Source organism: Crotalus tigris, unplaced genomic scaffold, assembly GCF_016545835.1.
Source record: "Crotalus tigris isolate CLP2741 ecotype Arizona unplaced genomic scaffold, ASM1654583v1 scf7180000020588.15403103151:6194809, whole genome shotgun sequence".
In the NCBI taxonomy this organism is placed as follows: Eukaryota; Metazoa; Chordata; class Lepidosauria; order Squamata; family Viperidae; genus Crotalus; species Crotalus tigris.
The window spans coordinates 3,313,356-3,335,910 of NW_024098092.1; the positions used below are offsets into that span (position 1 = coordinate 3,313,356).

The 22,555-nt window shown below is 46.3% G+C and overlaps 1 protein-coding gene across 1 annotated transcript in view; it reads left to right on the plus strand.

The window, feature by feature from the left end:
* DVL1 (dishevelled segment polarity protein 1) overlaps positions 1-21,900 on the plus strand; it is a 39,029-nt gene extending 17,129 nt beyond the window's left edge. The window contains exons 3-14 of the mRNA XM_039367291.1: positions 919-1,040; positions 2,969-3,081; positions 7,685-7,823; positions 10,283-10,376; positions 11,034-11,103; positions 11,312-11,455; positions 12,186-12,323; positions 12,580-12,729; positions 13,635-13,766; positions 14,595-14,762; positions 15,624-15,830; positions 18,506-21,900. Of these exons, the coding sequence (XP_039223225.1) occupies positions 919-1,040; positions 2,969-3,081; positions 7,685-7,823; positions 10,283-10,376; positions 11,034-11,103; positions 11,312-11,455; positions 12,186-12,323; positions 12,580-12,729; positions 13,635-13,766; positions 14,595-14,762; positions 15,624-15,830; positions 18,506-18,921 (1,893 nt within the window). The 3' untranslated portion in view covers positions 18,922-21,900. The remainder of the gene's footprint in view (positions 1-918; positions 1,041-2,968; positions 3,082-7,684; positions 7,824-10,282; positions 10,377-11,033; positions 11,104-11,311; positions 11,456-12,185; positions 12,324-12,579; positions 12,730-13,634; positions 13,767-14,594; positions 14,763-15,623; positions 15,831-18,505) is intronic.
* Positions 21,901-22,555: the final 655 nt, after the last annotated feature.

Genomic DNA, 22,555 nt, shown 5'->3' on the forward strand with positions numbered 1-22,555 from the left:
TTCTGTCACTGGTTGGTTTTTGCCTTTAGTATTCTTTTAACATTTCCCCAGGATTACTCTTTCGAAATTGGGGAGAAGCGGGCTTCGCTGGGATGAGAAACACACAGCTATTTTGTGCTGAACCTCATTCTTGTATGAGCGTGGAAAAAAGGCTGGCTTTGGGAAGTGAATCTGTTCGGGTGAGACATCTCTCAGGCTGGAAGATAAACAGACACAACTGAGACCCAGACTAGCTTTGAATACAGTCCTGCTTCTTGTGCCTGGAGCAGTGGTTCTCAACCTTTTTAATGCCGCGACCCCCAACCGGTCGTAAGTCGAGGACTACTCAACTGGTGCAGCACCGTTTGCAGAATGGGACTTTTGGCGGGCTCAGCAGGGCAGAGACAGCCTGGACAATTCCTATTGGCTTTTGAAAGCCAATAGAATTAGACTCTATTCAAGAGAGTCTATTCTATTGGCTTTCAAAGCCAATAGAATAAAAGGGAGTAGCACAGCTAAGGAAAAGGGGGAAAAAATGGCGGACTGCCTTGTTTGGCGACCCCCGTGAAATGGTCGTTCGACCCCAAATGGGGTCCCGACCCACAGGTTGAGAACCACTGGCCTGGAGGGATAAAGTAGCCAACTTGCTATTTGTTTGTTTGTGTGTTTGTATTTCACATTTCTGAACCGCCCATCTTCCTCAGAGAGAGATTCTGTCAGCTTCTGTTTGCATCACCTGCAGTTAGAAAGTTTGGATTTCCTGAGGTGCAATTGTTTAGTCTCTGGGTCAGACGGGCAATTCTCCTTTTTCGGTCTAGCAAGCCACTCAGGAAGACACAGAAGTCAGGATGATGGTTAACAAGGCACTCTTTTTCACAGCATTAAGTTGGTGTATCCTCGTCCTGACATCCTCATTTAATTCACCTCCTTGTCTTGCAGCTGGTCCTGGCCGAGAGCTCCCATTCAGATGGCGGATCGCAGTGCGCAGAAAGCCACACGGATCTTCCTCTTCCCCTTGAGCGAACCGGGGGCATCGGAGACTCTCGCCCGCCTTCCTTTCAGTATGGTTCGATTTAAACATCTCAACACGTGCTCATTCTGCTGCATGCAATATTAACCTGGGCGTATTTTCCAGAGCTTAAAAAAAATATGATGGGGAAATCTGTGGAAGGCATTGATCTCTCCACTTCCAGCAGCTGGAGTGACCGATGGTCAGGGAAGATGGGAACTGTAATCCAGCAAAAGCTGGAAACCCTCAAGGTGTCCACTCTTTGGGTCTTCTCCTTGAGATGCTGGATTGCTCCTTGCAAATACTCATTTTTCCATAGAGAAGACTGTTTCCTACCCTGGTGCTAGTTTGACTGCCTTGGTGAGAGAAGGCGGTCCATATCATCAGATAGGGAGCAGCAAGCAGGGATTGTGTTTAATCACAGGCATCACACAATGATCAGATACGGGTTTAGATGGTAATATCCAATGTTACGCAGGCTGGGTATCCCTGTTGTGAAACTCAGCTTTTGAAAAATGCTGGCAACTTTGACTGAGCGACAAAATATTTTCTCTCTATTCCCTCTATTTGTTAAAATTGTCAGGCAAAGCTAGTGAAAAGGTGCTTGTGCAAAACAGGGCTTAAGAAGTAATGTATTCATGGGATATTTCAGAAACATGTCTTTTAATACCTTTTTTTAAAAAAAAAAAAGTCATTGGACGTGGATTTGTGTTCACGCAGATACAGGTAGACCTCGGCTTATGATCGCAATAGAGCCCAAATTTTCTATTGCTAAGCAAGGCAGTTGTTAGGGAAGTTTTGCCCCATTTTATGACCTTTTTTTCCACAGTTATTAAGCAAATCATTGCAGTTGTTAAGTGAATCGTACAGTCGTTAAGTGAATCTGGCTTCCCTCATTGACTATACTTGTCAGAAGCTAACTGGGAAGCTTACAAATGGTGACCACATGCTCTCGAGACACCGCAACTGTCATAAATGCCAAGTGACTGAATTTTGATCCCATGACCATGGGGATGTTGCAACGGTCATAAGTGTGAAAAATCCATCATAGGTCACTTTTTTCAGTGCCGTTGTAACTTCAAATGGTCACTAAACAAATGGTTGTAAGTAAAGGACTACCTGTATTGCAGCAGGTCAACATTTGGAGGGTCACAGGTGTTTTATGCCTACTTCAAACGTTCTTATAAAGCAGTTTCTAAAAAGACAACAGTTTGGCCTGCACTCAGTTTAAAGAGTGGGACATCTTAACCAAGGGTTAACCAGCTGAGTTAAAAATAATGCTGATAATAAAACAAGGAATCTGATAAAATCAGGAGCTCTGAGTCCAGGACACTCTCTCCCCCCCCCGTTCCCCCCCCCGTCCTGGGAATGGGTCACACCCTGTGTAGCATTTCCGCCTAGAACAGTTAGAGAGAGAGAGATTGATTGCTTCAGCCAGCCTGCTTCCATTGCTTCAGCCAGCCTGCTTCCTGCTTTTGCAGTGATGTTTCTGCCCTCTCCTGGCTGTTCCCTTGCATGATCTGAGAAGATGGGGTTTTTTTTTTAGTTCCCCTAAGATACACATGAACAACTGAAGACTTGCTTTTTGAGTCTGTCTACCACATTCACCAGAAGGCGGTGAATGCGCTTGTGTGAACCCAGCCGAACAGTAGCAGTTAAAAAGACCCAGTCATTCCCAAGAAACAGTCACTAAATGAATGTTGTGAGTTGAGGACTATGTGTATTTGTCTTCATATATTCTTCTTGATATATATCTGGCCTTGAAGCACATCCGCAATTTATAATGGGTTTAGTAGTTGAAGATGTATTAATTGGAAGGAATCTGCTGGCACCTTTTCCAGTTAACACATTTTATTAAAAGCCGTAAGACTTTGGTTAGCTTATAATAATGGAGATTTATTAAAGGGTTCCATGTAAACGATACAGCCTGGCTTAGTGTGTGCATCGCATTGAATGCCATCTCTCCTTCTTCTTCCCCAGCCCAAATGCCTCAAGCAGCCGAGATGGGCTGGACAACGAAACAGGAACTGAGTCAGTCGTCAGCCACCGGCGGGATCGTCACCGGCGGAGGAACCGAGAAGGTCACGAAGATGGTAAGTTTAGCTCTTCTCCTTTGCCTCTGATGCCTTGGATTGGCCTGGCATTTCTGAGGTTAGCCGGGAGCCTAAAACACATCATTAAGAGGATTTGCAGAGAAAAATCAGGCCTGAAAAAGAAAAGTTTGCACAGGTCTGGAGCAGCTTCAGCAAACGCCCAGTCCCACAATAGCCTTAGAGGCATGTAATGACTGCAAACAAACATTCCTCATGTGTTCTCAATAAGCAGGCAAGTTCGTATGGGATGTCTAAATTGTTTTGTTTTTTTTTTTTTTAAAAAAAAAGCAGGATCTCCTTTTTGACTTTTCACTCCTGGTGCCTTCACGGACCGTTTGGTGGTGTTTTCCTGGCAAGAAGGGGGAAGTAGCTTGCTGCTGCTTTTGCCCGAGATATTTGTTTAACTTGCCAAGCCTCACGTCCTGCCTTCGATATTCTCGTCGTCTTCCACCTCTGATTTAATCAGGACTGACCCAATTATTTATACCACCACAATCAGGGGCAAAGGGCCTTTTGAGGAGCTAGAAGGCGAAATGACAAGCTGTTTAGGGGTTCCCACTTTTCTCTCTTTCCTGGGGGTGTGGGGGGTGCATTTTTTTTTTTTAGTATTTTAAACATTCCCACAAGATCTAGAGGGTGTTTTAAGTCAATTCCTCCAGCAGCCGGGTCCTCTGCAGCCTTACCCATGAATGCTAGGATCGAACCACTCTCAAATACCAAGTAATCTGGGATTGTTGGCTTGCCTGCACTGCTGTGTGTGTGTGTGTATGAGAGAGAGAGAGAGAGAGAGAGAGAGAGAGAGAGAGAGAGAGAGAGAGAGACTGTTTGCTTACTCTTTGTGAGAATGCTGGCCATTTCAGAACCCATTCGGGAAAACAGCCTTCTTCTGAACGATGACCTCTGTAGTTGTCTTCATGCCCTCTTTTTTTCTTCGGAGGGAGCTGTGCCATCTGCGAAGCAGCAGGCAACAGCTCTCTTCTGTAATGCCAGCGTTGGTCTTGGGCACACAGATCCTAAAACAAGCCTGCAGGAGGGGACAGGTCCTTCTCTGCTGAGGAATAATTGCACTGACAGGGGGCGGGGGGGGGTATGGAAACAAGCCAGAGATGGGCTGTATTTTCCTCCTGTGCCAAAATCTGTTTTTATCCCTGTTTGGGGCCTAATTAAGGGAGCTTCTGTCTGTGAGTTTGGTGGTGTTTTATTTTATTTTAATGGGAAGCAATATGCCTGCTGTCACAGCAGGACGGAGGGCCGAGTCCCTCACCCTGGTTTGAAACAATAAACGCCATGCAAGGTTGAGACAATTGACCAATTCTGATTAAAAGGGAAAAGCAGAATACTTAATTGGAAGTTTAGGAGGTCTGTTTGGGGTCCTCATTATGAACTGAGGCTTCTTTGTAGCTAACCAACCCCGCCTTTTCTGTTTCCTAAAGAGGCGCAGGGAAGGGAAAGCTCTGGTTAGAGAGGTAATTAAGAAATGGAGTTTTGTTCAGACGTGGGACATGGATGGGGGTCAAATGTCACCCTCATCATTTCACTGCTTGTTCTCTTCCTGGTCCATTTTTTCCGGGGAGGGCAAGCAGGTGGATTTGACTGTCTGAACCTGGCAATCCATGTTGGGCATCCCCCAAAGGCAGAGGGAATCAGCAGATGGCTGCTTGAAATGTCCGCAGCAAATAATGAGGCGCGACCGGGTGTGGTGTGTCTCTGTGTGTGTGTGTGTGAGATGTCAGTTTCATTCGTGTTGTATTCAAACCTCCTCGGCATCTCTCCGACTGGACTCCACGTTCAGTTTGATGGGAAAGAAAATTGTTTTCCAGATTTCTTTTTCCTAAAGATGAAGATGTGTTTTAATGGTATTTTCTCTGGCTGGGCATAGCAGCATGGCTTGCATTTATTTATCAATGAAGTGTGTGTGTGTGAGAGAGAGAGGGGGGGGGGAGGCACTATCTTCTCTCGAGCTGTCTGCAATCTCCTTGGCTTCCATTCAGTCTCTCTCCAAGAGGGCATTTTTGACACTTAGGCTGGCTGCTGAACGACACCAGGTGTATCAACCACAGCCCTGATAACTGTTAGCAGTTTCTACCACCTTCACAGAGGAAAGCCTCTTGCATCTTAAGAATGAGGCAGAAAAAGCCAGCTTAATTTCCCTTTGGCGAGGGGAATCCAAACACAGAGATCAGGACAGGAGAAGGACACAGATCTTTGGATAGCCACAGATAGTCTTCTTGCCAAAAGATGCAGACCTGCATCTCCCTGCTCCCTTCCAGATGATTCTTTCTTTTTTCCAGCTGAGCCTCTGTTCCCTGAGCTCCTCCTATTTCCTACCCCCCATCCATCAATAATCTTCCCGTTGGACTTCTTTATCTGGCTGTCCTCTGTGGTCCTCCTGGTTGCATTTTTCTGGCAGACCCCAATGCCTAAATGCCTTCAGGCAGATGATTTCAGGGTCCAGGAGCCCTAACCACCTCATTTCATAGCCAAAGACTGAAGGAGGGTGACTTGCCCATTTAATTTTTTTTTAAAACTCAATTTTCCTCAACGTCTTTCTAAGCCGCTTAATAAATGCTGAAGGCCAGGAGGAGGACAAGCGTGAGTCTCTTATCACAACCTCCCTCCGTCCTACTTCTGGAACTGCCACAGGGGACACAAATCCAGGCAGTAACACGTGGCTCAAATAGTGTGTATTTGTGCCATTCATGCTGTCAGACTCCAGATGTAGCCGAGCGGGGATTTCAGGGCTAGCTGGTGATTAGCACGGGATGTTACGAGTTGGGAATCAGCAAAGTTGGGAAGGACGAGTCTAGGTTATTCTGGCTTTGAAAGGGTCTTTGGTTGCCTAGGTATCACTTCTTTCCTTCCTTCCTTCCTTCCTTCCTTCCTTCCTTCCTTCCTTCCTTCCTTCCTTCCTTCCTTCTTTCTTTCTTTCTTTCTTTCTTTCTTTCTTTCTTTCTTTCTTTCTTTCTTTCTCTTTTTTTAAGTCTTGCTTCTGTTTCAGCTGTCTGGCTGGAAAGGAATGGTTGATTTCTAGCAGCCCCCAAAAAACGCTTATCTCCAGAGTGGGGCATGGCAAATGGGAAATCCTGTAATTGCCACCATATGGTGGAAATTGGACTGGGGACTAGTTCAGGGATTCCTTTTTAAGGTATCCAAGAGGATAACTCTCTGGGAAAGCAGGTAGGTTTTGGTCAAAAAGACAGAAAAGGGAGTTTAAGGTTTTTCATCCTTTGCACCTAGGCGCTTACAGTTTGCATTGGAAGCCTTTTGAATTGGCAACGGAGAAGCAATGAGACGTAGGGCCGTTGCGGAGGACTTACAAGTGAATTAGCAGCGTAGCCATTCTTTTTGTTCTCTGCAGCAGCAAAATCCTCAAAAACAAAAACATTTGGCTGTAGCTGTGCCTAATCAGGACGCAGCTTATGGGAGGGATCTGCGCTTAAATCCAAACCCTTTGATTTTCACTAGGGCTGGGGATTAAGTTGACTTTTTGCAGAAGTGTGGTGTTTTGTTTTGTTTTTTTTAACAGAGTGAACAAACAATTTGATTTCTTCCTTGGGGATCCAAAATGTAGCTCCCTTTTCTAAAGACGAGAAGTACCTGGATTGGTATACGATTAACTTGTGGGACTCCCTGCCACAATGTCGCCACTGTTCATTTTGGGGGCTTTATTAGTCCATAAAGAGTTTCCAGTTGCCAATAATTGTAGTGGTTGATTTTTCCCTAAGCTAATTTCGCCATCTCTACTAGTTTGTCATCTTCACCGACCGTTCCTGCAATGTGGGTATTTCAGGGTCTTTTTGTTTTTGAGCATGTAGCAATCACACAGCGGTGATCAAATAGAACAATAGAAAATCCAACCTATTTATTCTTCAGATTCTGGCTACAGATTCACCCCTTCCCCTTTTCTCTCTCTTTCCTTCTCCTAGAAATAGACCACGTAAGCAAGCAATGTGGGCCATTAATTCTCTACTAGGTGGGAACAGACCCAGATATTTTTTCTCTCTTTCTCTGGGGGAAATCAAAAGAATGAGGAATCAGGAGTGGGCTAAGCTGTCCATCCTTTTCCATCCTGCTCATGTCTAAGAGAGCTTTCCCTACCCTTGCAATCCATAAATTCAGTTTGGCAGAGCTTCCAGGAAATAAAAAGCATTTGGAGATGCCCGAACTTGCTTACCAGATCAAAGAATAGCCAAGAATGTTCTCTAGCCTGAATGCTAAATCCCTTTAGATTCGCACTGTCCTGAGTATACTTATGGTAAGGCTGCTGCTACCTACCAGCAGCAGTGGAGGTGTTTAAAGTGGTCTACCTCAGGAATGGGCAACCCCGGCAACTTTACAACCTGTGGACTTCAACTCCCACAAATATAGTAGTTTACCACTGTGTGCAGTAGTTTACTACACTCTAATTTGTGACTAGGCTCTGTGGTGTAGCTTCTGCTCTTTCCAAAGACCTCAGCTGGCCAAGCAGCAATGGGAATTCCAGCCACTAACTACTATCCCATGCTGTTTGCATCAGGGCAGTTGCCCCTGTTGCCCACTTGGTGTGAGCCCAGCCCAGCCCAGCCCGATGACTTTGCCCATTAACTTTTTTGGATTTCTGCAGTCTCTCGCATCAATGGGCATCCGAAACTTGACCGACTCTGGGAACCTCCACCCGGTTACGATAGTTCCTCCACTGTGATGAGCAGCGAACTCGAATCCAGCAGCTTTGTGGACTCAGACAATGAGGAAAACACCAGCAGGTAAGGAAGTCCTTCGCCGCTCCACGACACTTTTCAGGCGTGTTTCTCAGACCTGACCTGGGCAACGGTGGGCTCTATAAATACTCTGGAGCACAACGTCTACCGTTGCCATTGAGTTAGCTGGCTGGGGCTGATGGGAATTGAACTCCAATAAGCCTTTTGAAAGTGCCAGAGGTGATTTCTTTGTCCACATGGAGTCTGAGTTGGATCCAGATTGGTTCTCCCTGCAGCTCAATGTGGAAATCTATTTGTTGTTGTTGTTAATTGCAAAGTCGTGTCCGACCCATGGCAACCCCATGGACAACGTTCCTCCAGGTCTTCCTGTCCTCTACCATGGAAATCTATAGCAGTGGCTAAATAATCTCTGCGTCAGAACACGCCATGCCTTTCGGTCAGCACTAAGCAACTGGATGTCTGCTAGATATTTGGGGCTGCAAAAAAATAGGGAATCCCTCACTGTTTGCCACAGAAGCTAGAATTTGCAGAAGAGAGCTGCCTCTATTTATTTTATTTATTAATAAAATTTATATGCCGCCCAATCCCTAGGGACTCAGGGCGGCGTACAAAATTAAAACAACAAGTATAACAATAAAAATACATTCACACAGCATGTCCCAATCGAATCCCCCCCCCCCCGGGGACATCAACCCCAGGCCTGCCGGAACAGGAGAGTTTTAATAGCTTTCTTGAAGGCCGGCAAGGTGGGAGTAGTTCAAATCTCAGGGGGGAGTTGATTCCACCACGTCGGAGCCACCACAGAAAACTGCATCGTCCTTCTTTGCATCACACCTCTGGCTCATGTTTGGCTCTGGTCTGCTGCAACCTGGAGAGACTTTTCACATCTGTGGTTGTGAAGTCAAACCCCTCTCCCATTGTCTACGTGTGCATTGCCCACTCCTACGCTGGCCTTGCCTGGTTCTTCTAGGTTTGGTTGCAGCTCCCATCAGCTGGGCCGATGGCCTATTCCAGTGGTTCTCAACCTTTCTAATGCCGTGACCCCATAATACAGTTCCCCATGTTGTGGTGACCCCCAAGTGGGTGTGGCCACCAATAAGAGGGAGTAGGACAGCTAGGGAAAAGGGGAAAAAATGGCGGACAGCGTGGTTTGGCGACCCCCGTGAAATGGTCGTTCGACCCCAAATGGGGTCCCGACCCACAGCTTGAGAACCACTGGCCTATTCTAACCCTAATCCCATTCTAGGACTGTCCATTTAGATGGACATTATGCTGCGATGGCGTTCATCACTCCACTCGCCTTATACCGAAAAGGACTGAGTCCAAGACTGAATTTTATTTTAATTCTGTTTTTTATTCTTTTTAATGAGTGTAAGCCGCCTTGGAGTCGCCTCCAGGTGAGATGGACGGCATATGCGTTGAATGAATAAATAAATAAATAAATGAAAAATAAAATCAACAATAAAAACAACCCCCCCCTCCCTCTTTTACACCCAAACCCCCCAAACTCAGAAGCCGTGAGCAGGGCAGACTTTCCTTTCTGAGCTGGCCAGGCAGCCAGGCAGAGCAGGAGAATGGAATGTGTGCAGGTATGTTGTTCAATATTACAAAGATGATTTTCATAAAGCCGTGAGGCATTCTAGCAGGAGGGGGAGTGATAAGGAGGGCAGACAAGGACGCTTTTGTCCAGGGCTGCAAAAGGGACATTTTCAGTCAGTATTGGGTAGGCCTGTTGTGGCAGTTGGGGTGGGGTGGGGGTTCAAAGCTTGTTCTGTGAAAAAGAGAGCAATGTTTCGGTTCTGCTTGTAGGTGAGTATTTTGTCTTTCTTTTTTTCTTGAACTCTCTGTGTCTTCGTCCTTTTCATTCAGAGAAATGATCTTTCTATGGGCTTCGATGTATCGGCTTCAACTTCAGATAAGGGCTGCGAACTGTTTTTGTTTTTGTTTTTAACTCACCCGGGGCTTGGCCAGGGTGCTTCTAGGCATGTGAAGAGTTGTGAGTCATCTTAGCCAGACTTATTTCTTTTAGCCTGGTCTCCTTAAATCATGCAGAACTTTGGCACCAATTTAGTGGAACTTCTGAATCCATTTCCCGGATTGAGTTGGAAATTTGAAGGGAGTCAAATGGCCTCTTCACTGATTTGATTACGGGGGAAAGGCTTTTGTGTATTGAAAAACCTCGCTTACTGTCCAGATCAGTTTGAAAGATCAAATCGGCCCACTTCTGTATTTTGGCTTTAAGACTCCCTTCACTGGATTTATAACGCGAAGATCCACTACTGGATGAGGTAGTTCAACAGCAGCACAATAGTAGATCTAACCCAATTCATTTTTTTCTCTCTCTCTCACTCTCTCGCTCGCTCTACATAAGCGTCTTATAAAGCCTGATATCTCACTGACAATATCTTCCTCTCGCAATCCAGAAGCAGCAGCCATCCAAGAAGCAAAGTGGCTGAGCTGTGCTCCGCTTTCTCAAATCCGGTCCTCTTTTCTTCTCCCTCCAGGTTGAGTAGCTCCACGGAGCAGAGCACGTCATCCCGTCTGATTCGCAAGCACAAGCGCCGGCGAAGGAAACATAAAATGCGACAGATCGACCGGGTGAGAGGCTGGGATGGCAGTGCTTTGCAATCTAAGTTTAAAAGGTTCCAGCAGTTGCTGTTTCTGGATCGGGCGGACATTCCCAGCTTGGGTGGCGGTCTCTGACATAGATCAGAGATAGCTGCAGCGAGGGATGGCAAAGAAAAACGAATACAAGAACAGCTTTTGAGGGCCTTGCAGAAGGCACCATGGCGTCTGGCTCCTCCTCTTCCTCATTTGAAGCCGCCAATCTCTTGGCCTCCTGCGAAGGGGTCAAAACGTGACTCTGCGGCCTCATAACTATGGGGCTGGCCAGTCCCTTGGGAGCCCTGCCTCACCTGTAATAATCCAACACTAAATGGCCATCTTAGGTTCCCCCCCCCCCTTTTGATGTTGAACTGTCATCGTTCTATAATTTTGCAATTTTTAACCCTAATTTAATTTTTAATTTCTAACGTTAATTTTTATACGTCATTGTATTTATCAATTATATTGTACACTGCCCAGAGCCCATCTTTGATGGAGATAGGCTGTTTAGAAATAGGAAATATAAATAAATAAATTTGCGGCAAGCAGCAGGCGCTCCCCGACAACCTGGATGTTTTTGCAGCTGGCTCTGGCCGCCAGTATGTTGACACTATGCCATCTTACCACTCTCTCTCCTCTTCTGTCTTCTAGTCGTCCTCCTTCAGCAGCATCACCGATTCCACCATGTCCCTCAACATCATCACTGTCACGCTCAACATGGGTAAGCCCCACTGGCTACACGGGGCAAGATTCGTGGGCATTTAAATCTGCAGAGGGAGAGAACATTTGACAGTTGATGTCAAATCAGCATTAGAGTGTCTTGGGCAGCTGCTGTCTTTCGCTCTGGTTTGGAGGACATAACTCCACACACAGGGGACATCTGCTTTAACTTTCTTTGTGTAATCTATTGTTCTCTTTCTCGATGTCAGAAAAATACAATTTTCTGGGAATAAGTATCGTAGGACAGAGCAACGACCGGGGAGACGGCGGCATTTACATCGGCTCCATCATGAAGGGCGGGGCAGTGGCGGCAGATGGGCGGATTGAGCCAGGCGACATGCTTTTACAGGTTGGTTGGAGCAGAGGTGGCCTCAGCAGATGTCCCAAAGGGCTTCTTACTGTGATCTGGGCCTCAAACGGTTTTCTTGAACCTTCATGAGCAATGATGCCGCTTTCTCCCAACACGCTGCCCTGTTTAAAGGGCTTTCTTCCAAAGGGCTGTTTCTCAGATTTAAAGCCCCTAGCCAGGCATAGTGGGGTGGCCATGTCACGGGGGTGGCCAAACAATGCAGTCCGCCATTTTTTTCCCCTTTTCCTTAGCTGTGCTACTCCCTTTTATTCTATTGGCTTTTGAAAGCCAATAGAATAGACTCTCTTGAATAGAGTCTAATTCTATTGGCTTTCAAAAGCCAATAGGAATTGTCCAGGCTGTCTCTGCCCTGCTGAGCCCGCCAAAAGTCCCATTCTGCAAACGGTGCTGCACCAGTTGAGTAGTCCTCGACTTACGACCGGTTGGGGGTCGCGGCATTAAAAAGGTTGAGAACCACTGAGCTAACCTGATTTAAAAGCAATCAGATGCAAAGGACGGTAAAGTCTGCCCTGGGTGGACATACCTGGCCATTACAAAGTGATGAGAGTAAATATAGGCTGTCTCTGCCCTGCTGAGCCCGCCAAAAGTCCCATTCTGCAAAAGGTGCTGCACCAGTAGAGTAGTCCTCGACTTACGACCGGTTGGGGGTCGCGACATTAAAAAGTTGAGAACCACTGGCCTAGCTGATTATTTTTCAGATCAGTCATTTAAAGACCCTGTTGGAAGGACAGAAGCTGATTTCTCTTTTGCTGTTTTTTTTTCCTTTCGGTTTTCTTTTCCCAGACCCATCAGCCTAACAGTGGCCAAATGCTGGGATCCTACCCCCAGGAGTTACTTCACAATCCCCAGGGGTGAGTGATTGCTCCTTGCTACCGTTTTTGGCATTAAGGGATATCACATTTTTAGACAGCATCCTTTTATGTTTGGTAAAATTGCAAAGAGCATCGCTTCGTATTCATGTCATCTCTAAACGACTCGTATCACCTCTTAACTTGGTTCCCAACATTATTTTTTCCCCCTGAGGTTGAACGAAAATGGAAATAACGTTTGTCTGACCGCTTTCTTTTTCTTCTTCCCGCCTCCTCCCTCCTTCCTCTCGTGATCCAGCTGAGCCAGTGCGGCCGATCGACCCCGCAGCCTGGATTTCTCATACCACGGCTTTGACGGGAGCATACCCCCGTTACGGTATGAGTCCTTCCATGAGCATCATCACTTCTACCAGCTCCTCACTAACAAGCTCAATTCCCGATTCGGAAAGTAAGTCACCCTGCCGCCAGGACCAGGCAGGTTTCCTTCCTGCGCAGGGCTGGCAGAGTAGAAATAAAAAGAGACAGTGCCCCCCACCCCCAAGCCATCCCTCTTGGCCCTCAAACCTTAACCCTTCCTCCAAATAAATACACATTAAAATGATTCCTGGCCCTTTAAGAGAGCAGCCATAAAGGAGGGCCAATTCTTCCATGCCAAGAGTCTCTTTCCAACAATCACCTGTCCAGATGCTTAGTGCACTCTAGGGCCTATCTGAGGGTTCCCATCCAGAGCAATCACATGCGGTCTTTTGGTTTGAAGGGAGCTTAGAGGTCCTCTAGTCCAGCCCCGTGCAACTCTGACAGAGGAGTCTCCGGCCTTTGTTCCAAAATTTCTGGCTGCACTAAGCATTCCCCTCATGGCCAGTAGCGAGGGACGTGGGAAACGTATACCTTTAGAAGAGAATATTTGTAGCTAAGGATTGAAGTGTGGGGTCCTTGGTGCTCTGAGCTTGATTGTTTTTCTTGCAGCTGTTTCGTTACCCAGCTAGATAACATCACTCGTGCTAGAAGGGGAGAGAGAGCAAACCTCAGTCCAACTTAACGCTGATGATGTTACCTAGTTGGGTAATGAAAGGTGTGCAAGAAAACCACCAAACTCATAGAGCACCAAGGACACCGTAAGTCCTTTATTCTTTTTAATTAGGCTCTCACCAAAGAATTTGCTGGTGGATACAAGCTAGCAAAATCTGGTTATTATGGTCACACACACCCCAAAGCAGAAATTTCCACTCCATTCTCGCAACAGGCTGCCCCTGTGTGAAGTTGCTTTCTTTCCCTCTGCCTTGCTCTTCTTTGCCCCTCCTGACGGTCCTCCTTCCGCAGAATCAGCATCTCCAATCTTCCTTCCCCTTTCAGAGCTGGACGAGACCCCCTTGACGGTGAAAAGCGACATGGCCACCATTGTCAAAGTGATGCAGTTACCAGATTCAGGGCTGGAAATTCGGGACCGGATGTGGTTAAAAATCACCATCTCCAACGCAGTGATTGGTAAGTTCTTCCTACTCTGAATCAAATTTCTCACTAGATTTTCTTTTAAACTGTGGCAGTGAGGAACCTGGTATGAAAGTTTGGCCAAATTCAGCAGCTTCCTGTGTAAGAGTTGCTCAGGATTTTCTCCCTGATCAATCCAGAATGACCCTGGGCATTCACTAACTTTAACTTTATTGTAAGGTTCCATTAACAGAAGAGAGATAGATGAGATAGACAGATAGACAGACAGACAGACAGACAGGCACACAGACAGACACACAGAGATAGATAGATAGATAGATAGATAGATAGATAGATAGATAGATAGATAGATAGATAGATAGATAGATAGATAGATGACAGATACATACATAGATAGATAGATGATAGATAGATAGATAGACGCAGACAGACAGACACAGAGATAGATAGACAGACAGACAGACACAGACAGAGATAGATAGATAGATAGATGACAGATACATACATAGATAGATAGATGATAGATAGATAGATAGATAGATAGATAGATAGACACAGACAGACAGACACAGAGATAGATAGACAGACAGACAGACACAGACAGAGATAGATAGATAGATAGATAGATAGATAGATAGATAGATAGATAGATGACAGATACATACATACATAGATAGATGATAGATAGATAGATAGATAGACACAGACAGACAGACACAGAGATAGACAGACAGACAGACAGACACAGAGATAGATAGATAGATAGATAGATAGATAGATAGATAGATAGATAGATAGATAGATAGATAGATAGATAGATGGCAAATAACCATGTTTCCATGTCTTCTTGCTTGTTCTTCACAGGAGCAGATGTCGTTGATTGGCTTTACGCCCACGTGGAGGATTTTAAAGACCGTCGAGAAGCCCGGAAATACGCCAGCAGCATGCTGAAGCATGGCTACCTCAGACACACTGTGAATAAGATTACTTTCTCAGAACAGTGCTATTATGTGTTTGGAGATCTTTGTGGCAGTAAGTGACCTCTGTTGCATGTCTCCTTTGGATAGGCTGCCCATTTAGTCAGTTTACCTTTGCTTATTTAGGCTGGTGTGTTCTGCTTTTGGTCTGTATGTATTTAAGCGCGTGTGTGTCTGCATCCACAAGTAGAAAAGGGTACTTTTACTTGAAATTAAACCAAGCCCTTAAACTACCAACTTGCCACAAGGGTCTCTATTTGCAAAACTTAATAATTGCCTCTTTCCCATTCTTGCTCCAGTAGTTAACAGCTAGCTGACCTTGACTAATCATGAAAAAACTGGTTTGTTCTGGGATGAGAGGCCACCAGGAAATCCCAAGAGTGTAGATTGGGAATTTTTTTTAAAAAAAAAAGCCTTCCCAAAAAGAAAATAGCAAACTGCTTCCATAACACCTCAAACTTGCCAACTTACAGATATTAGCCTTTCTACTGAAAAGACTACTTCTTTCATTGAGCAAAGTTTGGTCTAGTGGTTAAGCACCTGGTAGAAGTCAGGAGACTGTGAGTTCTAGTCCCACTTTAGAGGCATCAAAGCCAACTGGGTGACTTTGGGCCAGTCCCTTTCTCTCAGCCCCACCCACCTCACAGGGTTGTTATTGGGGGGGGGGGGGAAACAGGAGAAGGAAAATTAGATACACTCGCTGCCTTGAGTTATTTATAAAAATAATAAAGGGCGGGATTAAAAATGTTTTTAAAAATTAAAATTAAATTTATCACCCTGAGTTTGGTGGATCAACTGAGATCAAAGATGCCACTTTGAAGACAGGGCAGGCAGGAGTGCACTTGATGGAGCCCTCTGCTTATCAATCTGTTCTTCTCCTTCTTTGTCTCTCCCTCCCTCCCTCCCTCTCTTCCAGATATGGCTGCAATGAACCTCAACAACGGTTCCAGCGGGGCTTCTGACCAAGACACCCTGGGCCCCCTCCCGCACCCCTCCCCACCTTGGCCACTGGGGCAAGGTTATCCTTACCAGTATCCCCTCGCCCCTCCGTGTTTCCCGCCAGCCTACCAGGACCCTGGCTTCAGCTATGGCAGCGGAAGTGCGGGAAGCCAGCACAGCGAAGGTAGGCCCTCAGACGCCAGCTTCTGCCTTCCTGCTCCCCTGGCTATTCTGCGTATTCCTTCCTCCCCTGCGCTCGCTTTGCCTGTCTCTTCTCACGGACCCTCGCGCCCATCCTGCACGCGGCCTGACTCCTAGCGACTGCCATCAGGTAGGGGGACAAGGTTCGGCTGAGCTGCCTGCATGGATTCACACAGGTTCCTTAACCTGGTCAGGGAAAGGTCTAGCAGCTGCAAAGTTTGCTTGATAACGTGGCTTGTTGATCTTCAGGGGGCGGCCTCCCAGGTCACCTGTTTGATGCATTGGCGATTCCCTCCATACTGTGCAAATGTAGAAAAGGGGTTCGGGTTCAGCCAGCAGGTTTCAAAGGATGAGTGTTGTTCCCAACAACAACACTTGTTCTGAGTTCAGAACAGTTCTGAACAATTCAGTGCTGGCTCTTGCAGAGCTCCCAGCTTGCCAGCAAAGTACAGGTAGTTCTCGACTTAACAGCAGTTCAATTAGTGACCGTTCCAAGTTACAATGGCAGCGAAAAAAGAGATGTACGACTTACAACCTTCGCGGCACCCCCCAGGGTCACCCGATCAAAATTCAGACGCCATATTTATGACGGCTGCAGTGTCCCCGGGGTCACGTGAGTCCACTTTTGTGACCTTCTAACAGGCAAAGTCAATGGGGAAGCCAGATTCACTTAACAACCGCGTTGCTAACTTAACAACTGCAACAATTCACTTCACCGCCATAGCAGGAAAGGTCATAAAATGGGACAAACACTCACTTAACAAATGCCTCGCTTAGCAACAGGCATTTTGGGCTCAGTCGTGGTCGAAGGTCGAGGACTACCTGTACGTGGCTGCCTTGTGAGTGTATTTGTGTCAAGAGGGCCCGAATTGTCTCCAGTGGCTCTTCTGGCTGACGTGTGTTGCTGTTTTAAGTGTTGCTGCTATGCCATTCCTCCCGGATGAGGAACTTTGCTTCCGGTAACTGCTCTTTCCTTGTTTTATCCTGAGCAAGCCTTAGATTGAAGGATTCGTAAAGGATTGGTAAGCATATTTTTCCTCCCTTCCAAAAGTCATTTCCAATCCATATAGATCAGTAGTTCTCAACCTGTGGGTCGGGACCCCATTTGGGGTCGAACGACCATTTCACTGGGGTCGTCAAACAATGCAGTCCGCCATTTTCCCCCCCTTTTCCTTAGCTGTGCTACTCCCTTTTATTCTATTGGCTTTTGAAAGCCCATAGAATAGACTCTCTTGAATAGAGTCTAATTCTATGGGCTTTCCAAAGCCAATAGGAATTGTCCAGGCTGTCTCTGCCCTGCTGAGCTCGCAAAAAGTCCCCTTCTGCAAACGGTGCTGCACCAGTTGAGTAGTCTTCGACTTACGACCGGTTGGGGGTCGCGGCATTAAAAAGGTTGAGAACCACTGCTCTAGATTCTCATGTCTTTTCTTTCTCCCCTCCTCTGGAATTTTGAACTTGTTCCTCCCCACTTCCATATCTCCTCATCTAAGTCCTTTATTTTTAAAAAACAAACAAACAAACAAACCACGAAACCCGCTTTGGGCACCTTGGGCCCTGGCCTTACTGCTTACAGAATTCCTGGAGAGGCAGGAACCGATCTTGGCTGCAGCTAGAGTTGTCCGAAGTCATTCATCAACAGTTTTAAATCACACCTCCACCTTTTGTGGACAACAACACTTCAGCACCGTGGAAAGTTCTGCGCCCAGAAAGAGGTGGTTTCTACAGAAGCCGCTCGGCAAAGCTAGCCTGTTGAGCAAACAAGGATTGCAAGCTAGCTCCTGGTTTGCTGCCGTTGAGCACCTTCCCAGCGGAAGTTGACAAAAGGAAGGAAAGAAAGCAGGTAGCTGGAGACGGGGGGGGGAAAAGCCCTCTAGCTCTTCCACATCCAGGAAAGTTGCTTTTCTGCTAGAAGATCAACAGTCTGTTTTCTGCTGGGAAGCAGCTTAGGAATCCTATCACAACACCCCCCAAAAGCTAGTCTCCCCCTCATTCTACATCCCTGAGTCTCTGAGCATGGCACCGGAGGATAGGAACTCAAGGAACTTTCCTTCATAACCCTAAGAGGTTATGCCGACCGGCCCGTAGCCAAAAAAGGCACTGACTTCCTTGAGACACGGCAAGCAAACAGAAGCACAGACCTGTGTTTCAAAAAACGAAGGGGACAAATCCTTCAGGAGAGACAACCTGGCCCACAAGCTTGTGAGGGCAGAGTGGCTATTGAAAAAGAACGGGATATTTTACTAGTGAGGGCCGAAAACAGCTGGAAGGCAGTCACAGCACAACATTTTGTTACCGGATCCCCACTGGAAATCTAAACTCCCCCAAACCTGGGATTTTGGAGCCCAGGGACTCCCTATTTGCACAGTCCTTTATCCCGACGTTCACTTTCCGGAGTGTCTCTTCTTTCCTGCTGACGCGGCCTGCTTTGCTTCATCCCCTCCAACGCAACGTCGCAATTATGCGCCCGCTTTGCTTTGAGCACCTCCGCATGTTTCCGCATCCATCTTCATCCATCTTCCGCATTCATCCCGCGGTCTCTGCTTCATCGCTCCCGGGACTTTTCCGTGGCTCCCAACCCCCCCCTTTTTTTTCTCCTGGGCCTAATCCAGCTTCGTCTCTTCCTCCTCCTCCTCCTCCTGTCGCCTCCCCCCCTTCCAGGAAGCAAAAGTAGCGGCTCTAACCGAAGCAACAGCGAGAACAGCCGGTGGCGAGAGAAGGACCGCAAGTCAGCTGGCGGCAGTAGCAGCGGGTCGGACCCAGCCACCTGGAGCGGGGGTGGGGGGAGCGTCCTGCGGCACGAGAGGCCCCCCAGCCAGCTTAGCCACCGCAGCCACGTCTCGGCCACCCTCAGCCAGAGAAGTCCTCGCAGCCACCACGCTTACGGCCCGCCGGGAGGGCTGCCTTCTCTGGGGAACTTCCCCAAGCTGGGAGGCAAAGTCTATGCCATCAGCGGGCCGCCCGGAGGGCCCCCCGCGCGGGAACTTGGCTCCATCCCTCCTGAACTGACTGGGAGCCGCCAGTCCTTCCAGAAAGCCATGGGCAACCCGTGCGAATTCTTCGTGGACATCATGTGAAAAGACGTGCCTTCCTAGAGAGTCCGCGCAGAGGGTTCCTGCTCTGTCGTCGGCAGACTGGCCAGGGACCTTTTTTTTTTCTTTCTTTCTTTCTTTCAAAGCAACGGGGAAAGAGAGCGAACCCCCCCCCTCCTACTCCCCCTGCCCCCCCCACCTTGACAATCTTTTGCATGTCACACCCTTCTGACTCTTGATTGTGTTTTGCCAGCAAACGTAGGGGGGGGGGAGAGCAATTCCAGGATATTCAATCTGCCAATCAGGCATATTTTGTCTCCCCCCCCCCTTTTCTCCTTTCCCTTGTTTTCCAAACGTGATTGATAGGTGTTCCCCCCCCCCCAGATATCTTAAATGAGCTTTGTTATGCGTGGCACCTTTTCTCAGTGCAATTTTACTGTGTTTTCCTTGACTTAACCAAGGGATCGTATTTTATATAATAGTTTTTTTTTTAAAAAAAGAAAGAAAAAAGCAACACGGCAATTCTCCAGTCCTGCATATTTTGCACCTTTAAAAAAATATTCTGGTTCCTTTCTTTCCAGTCTGGGGGGGGGGAAATAAAAACTTACAATGGAGGAGGATTTGCTTTGATAAAGACAACACAACTAACCAGGGGCAATAAAGTTGGCTTTCATTTGTTGAGCCCCATTGCAACAATGGGTGAATATCTCTCTGTGGGTCTGTTTCCTCCTTCGTTTGGGCTACTTTTCATCAAGGTTTTCTTTGCACCTGCTGAGCCTGGTTCCATATTGGCCTTTCCCTTAAGAAGGGAAAACCATTTTGTGAGAAACTCGATGGGTTAAATTTCTCCTCCAAAACAATGAACTTTTTGGTTGCCTATTTTACACCTTGAAAGAAAATTCTGGTGATTGTAGGGCTTCGGCAGGTATTCCAGCCAGTTATTGCCAATTGGTGTTCCATCCATCCCTCTCCTTGCTTCCAGACGGGGAGAATTGCTGCCTTTGTTGGCCATACACCCTAAATCTGGCATCGTGACTTGACACTCTCTCTCTTATTCTGTTATGTTTTGGCTGTTCTCCTAGCCAATGGTCAAGCTCTGCCTTGGAAAAACATCTCTCAGTGGTACTCTTGTTTCCAGAGAGGATTTGGCCCAAGTGAGGTCCTTTCCTTTGATACCTGTGTTATGTGTTGGAAACAGCTGAAGCATTAACACAAACACATTCACTACCCAGATTTCCAAGCTGAGTGGCGAGAAAGTGCATGGTTTTGTTGACATGAGGAAAATTCTGCCTAGGTTGTGGTGCATTCCCCCCAATTTTACACTTAGATGCTTTGGTTTATCATGGCTATGTTTGCATCTGGATATTGTTTGCAGTTTATGCTACTGATTGCCCCCCCCCCCAATTGCTCTGAATTAAGAACATTTTATTGGGCTGGAGTGCATGGATCCTGATTTCCTGAAAGGCCAATCCAAGTAGGAAGGAAAGAAGAAGGATGTGTAGGAAAGGGGAAATTACATAGAGGGACAAAGTTGTTCTCTATTTGTGTGACAGTATCACCTGTATATTTTTTTCTGTTCAGGAGAAAACAGTGAAAAGGCAGAGAGAAAAAAAGTTCCAGGATGATTTGAGGAAAATAGAATGAGTCTTGTTATAGAATTTCAGATGCCAGTCAGCCATCTGTGCCCTTCCCCCAAGGGGCTCCATTCCGTGCCTCCCTCCAACTTTGACCATTGGATATGGGAGTGTGATGCAAATGCAACATAAGGTAGCTTTTGTCCTGTATGAACGTTGCAGTACCTTCCTGCTGGTGTCCCTTTCCCTGGATGCAGATGATGGGAATTAATGGGCACCAACCTGGCGAAGGCAGATCTTCAATCACACCTATATATCAAGGGCTGGCACTTGGATCTCTGTGAATCTCCAAGCACTTGGAGAGACTATTTTTCCCCCCAGCTCTGATAATCAAATGAGATCTTTCAAAGTAGCAAGGGAATCTACTCCCAACTGCTGACTCAAGTTGCTTTTTCACACATACCCCACACACACAGTTTTTCTCTCTCTATGGTCCTCTATGGTAGTGGAGATGAAACAGGTTCCCTTGGCTGGAGGTCGTTATTATTTTTTTTTAAACAATTCTGGCTGATACTTGGACTTTCACAGCTAATGGCAAACTGTAGCAAGTGTTTCTCTTTGAAGAAATTGTATTGTGGTTCCACATGGCTGGTTTATCTTGCTGGCCAGCCTGATCCCATATAATCGTGCAGAGAAGCTAGTCCTCATGAATTCATTGAAACAAGCATGTTTCTGCTTACTGAGTCAGAGACTGTTTTGAAAAGATGCGTTTACCCCTTTTAAATCTCTGACATATTCTCCTTTTCTGCTTCAGAGGGATCCTCAACTCCCAAAGGTTTTACCTAGCTGTGTTGGGATAAGCCAGCCATGTTTTGTGGGTGTGACCTTCCATCAGCTTTCCCGTCCATCCTTCCTGTTGCCAACTAGCGAGCTTGTTTTGGGCCTGAAGAAAACATTGAAATTGGATATTTTGAGTTAGCTGCTTCTTCCCCTTTAAAGTTGCATTTTACTGGACAGTAAGGAATAATGTCAAAGGAACAGCTTAATTCTAATCAGGGATTAGAATGACACATACAGAATTTATGTACAGTAGAGGGAAAAAATAGTAAATGAAATTAAAGGCAGGAAATGAAATCTCTGCCCACCGACTCTCAAAATATCTTAGCATTGGGTCATACCCAAGATCGTGTTCTTGACGATGCGTGACTGGCCCACTCCCCTTATTTCCAACACCATCTTCCTTTTTCTGCATTTTGGGGAGGGCTTCTTGTAAATATTGTATGAAAAACTCCAGTTGTCTGTATAGTTAATATATAGCTGCTTATGTGTAAATGCTATTTTAAACTCTAAAAAAAGCTTTTACTTTTATGTGACAAATGCACTTTGTGATTTTTCTTCATTGGTGGTGGCAACCTTTTATTCCGAGATATTATATATATATATTTCTGTTGTCTCTGTCTTTTATTGGTTTGTTCCATGATCGGCATGCAATTTCTACCTGCTGTTTTCCCTGGTAAGACTGTCTTTATCTCTTCAAATCTCCACCCACTCTCAGGACATAGCAAATACTATGTGCACTTCAACTGTCTTAGTGTTTCAGAAATATTAGAATGGAATGGATTGGTACTCAAAGTGTCCATAATACACCAACATACAGATATATCACAGGGCTGTAGAGCTGGGGTGTTCAACTTTTTAAGATTTGTGGACTTGGTGGCTGAGGAATTGGCTGTCACTGAGAACAAAAGTTTGCTAATGCACTTCTGAGTTGATTTGCCTTCACTGAGTTTTTAACTGGACCTACAAATCCTGGATCTTTGCCTCTCATAACTGGCTTGTATTGGCTTTGTTCTTACCTCCCACAGTTGTGAAGCTCTGGCAGAGTCTGGCTGGACAGCTTGGTAGTGCCAATTCTGAATGGGAACAGCCCACCCAAGACGTAGTCTCCAGGCCTTCTAAACTGGGAAGACAAGCAGGGCTACGGCACCATTGAAAGCAAACCCGACCACTAACAAATATCATTTTCTTGTGCTGCATTGAAAAGCAGCTTTTGAGTGAGCAGCAATTTACAACTAGAAGCTAAACTAGAATGCTAAAACGCATTG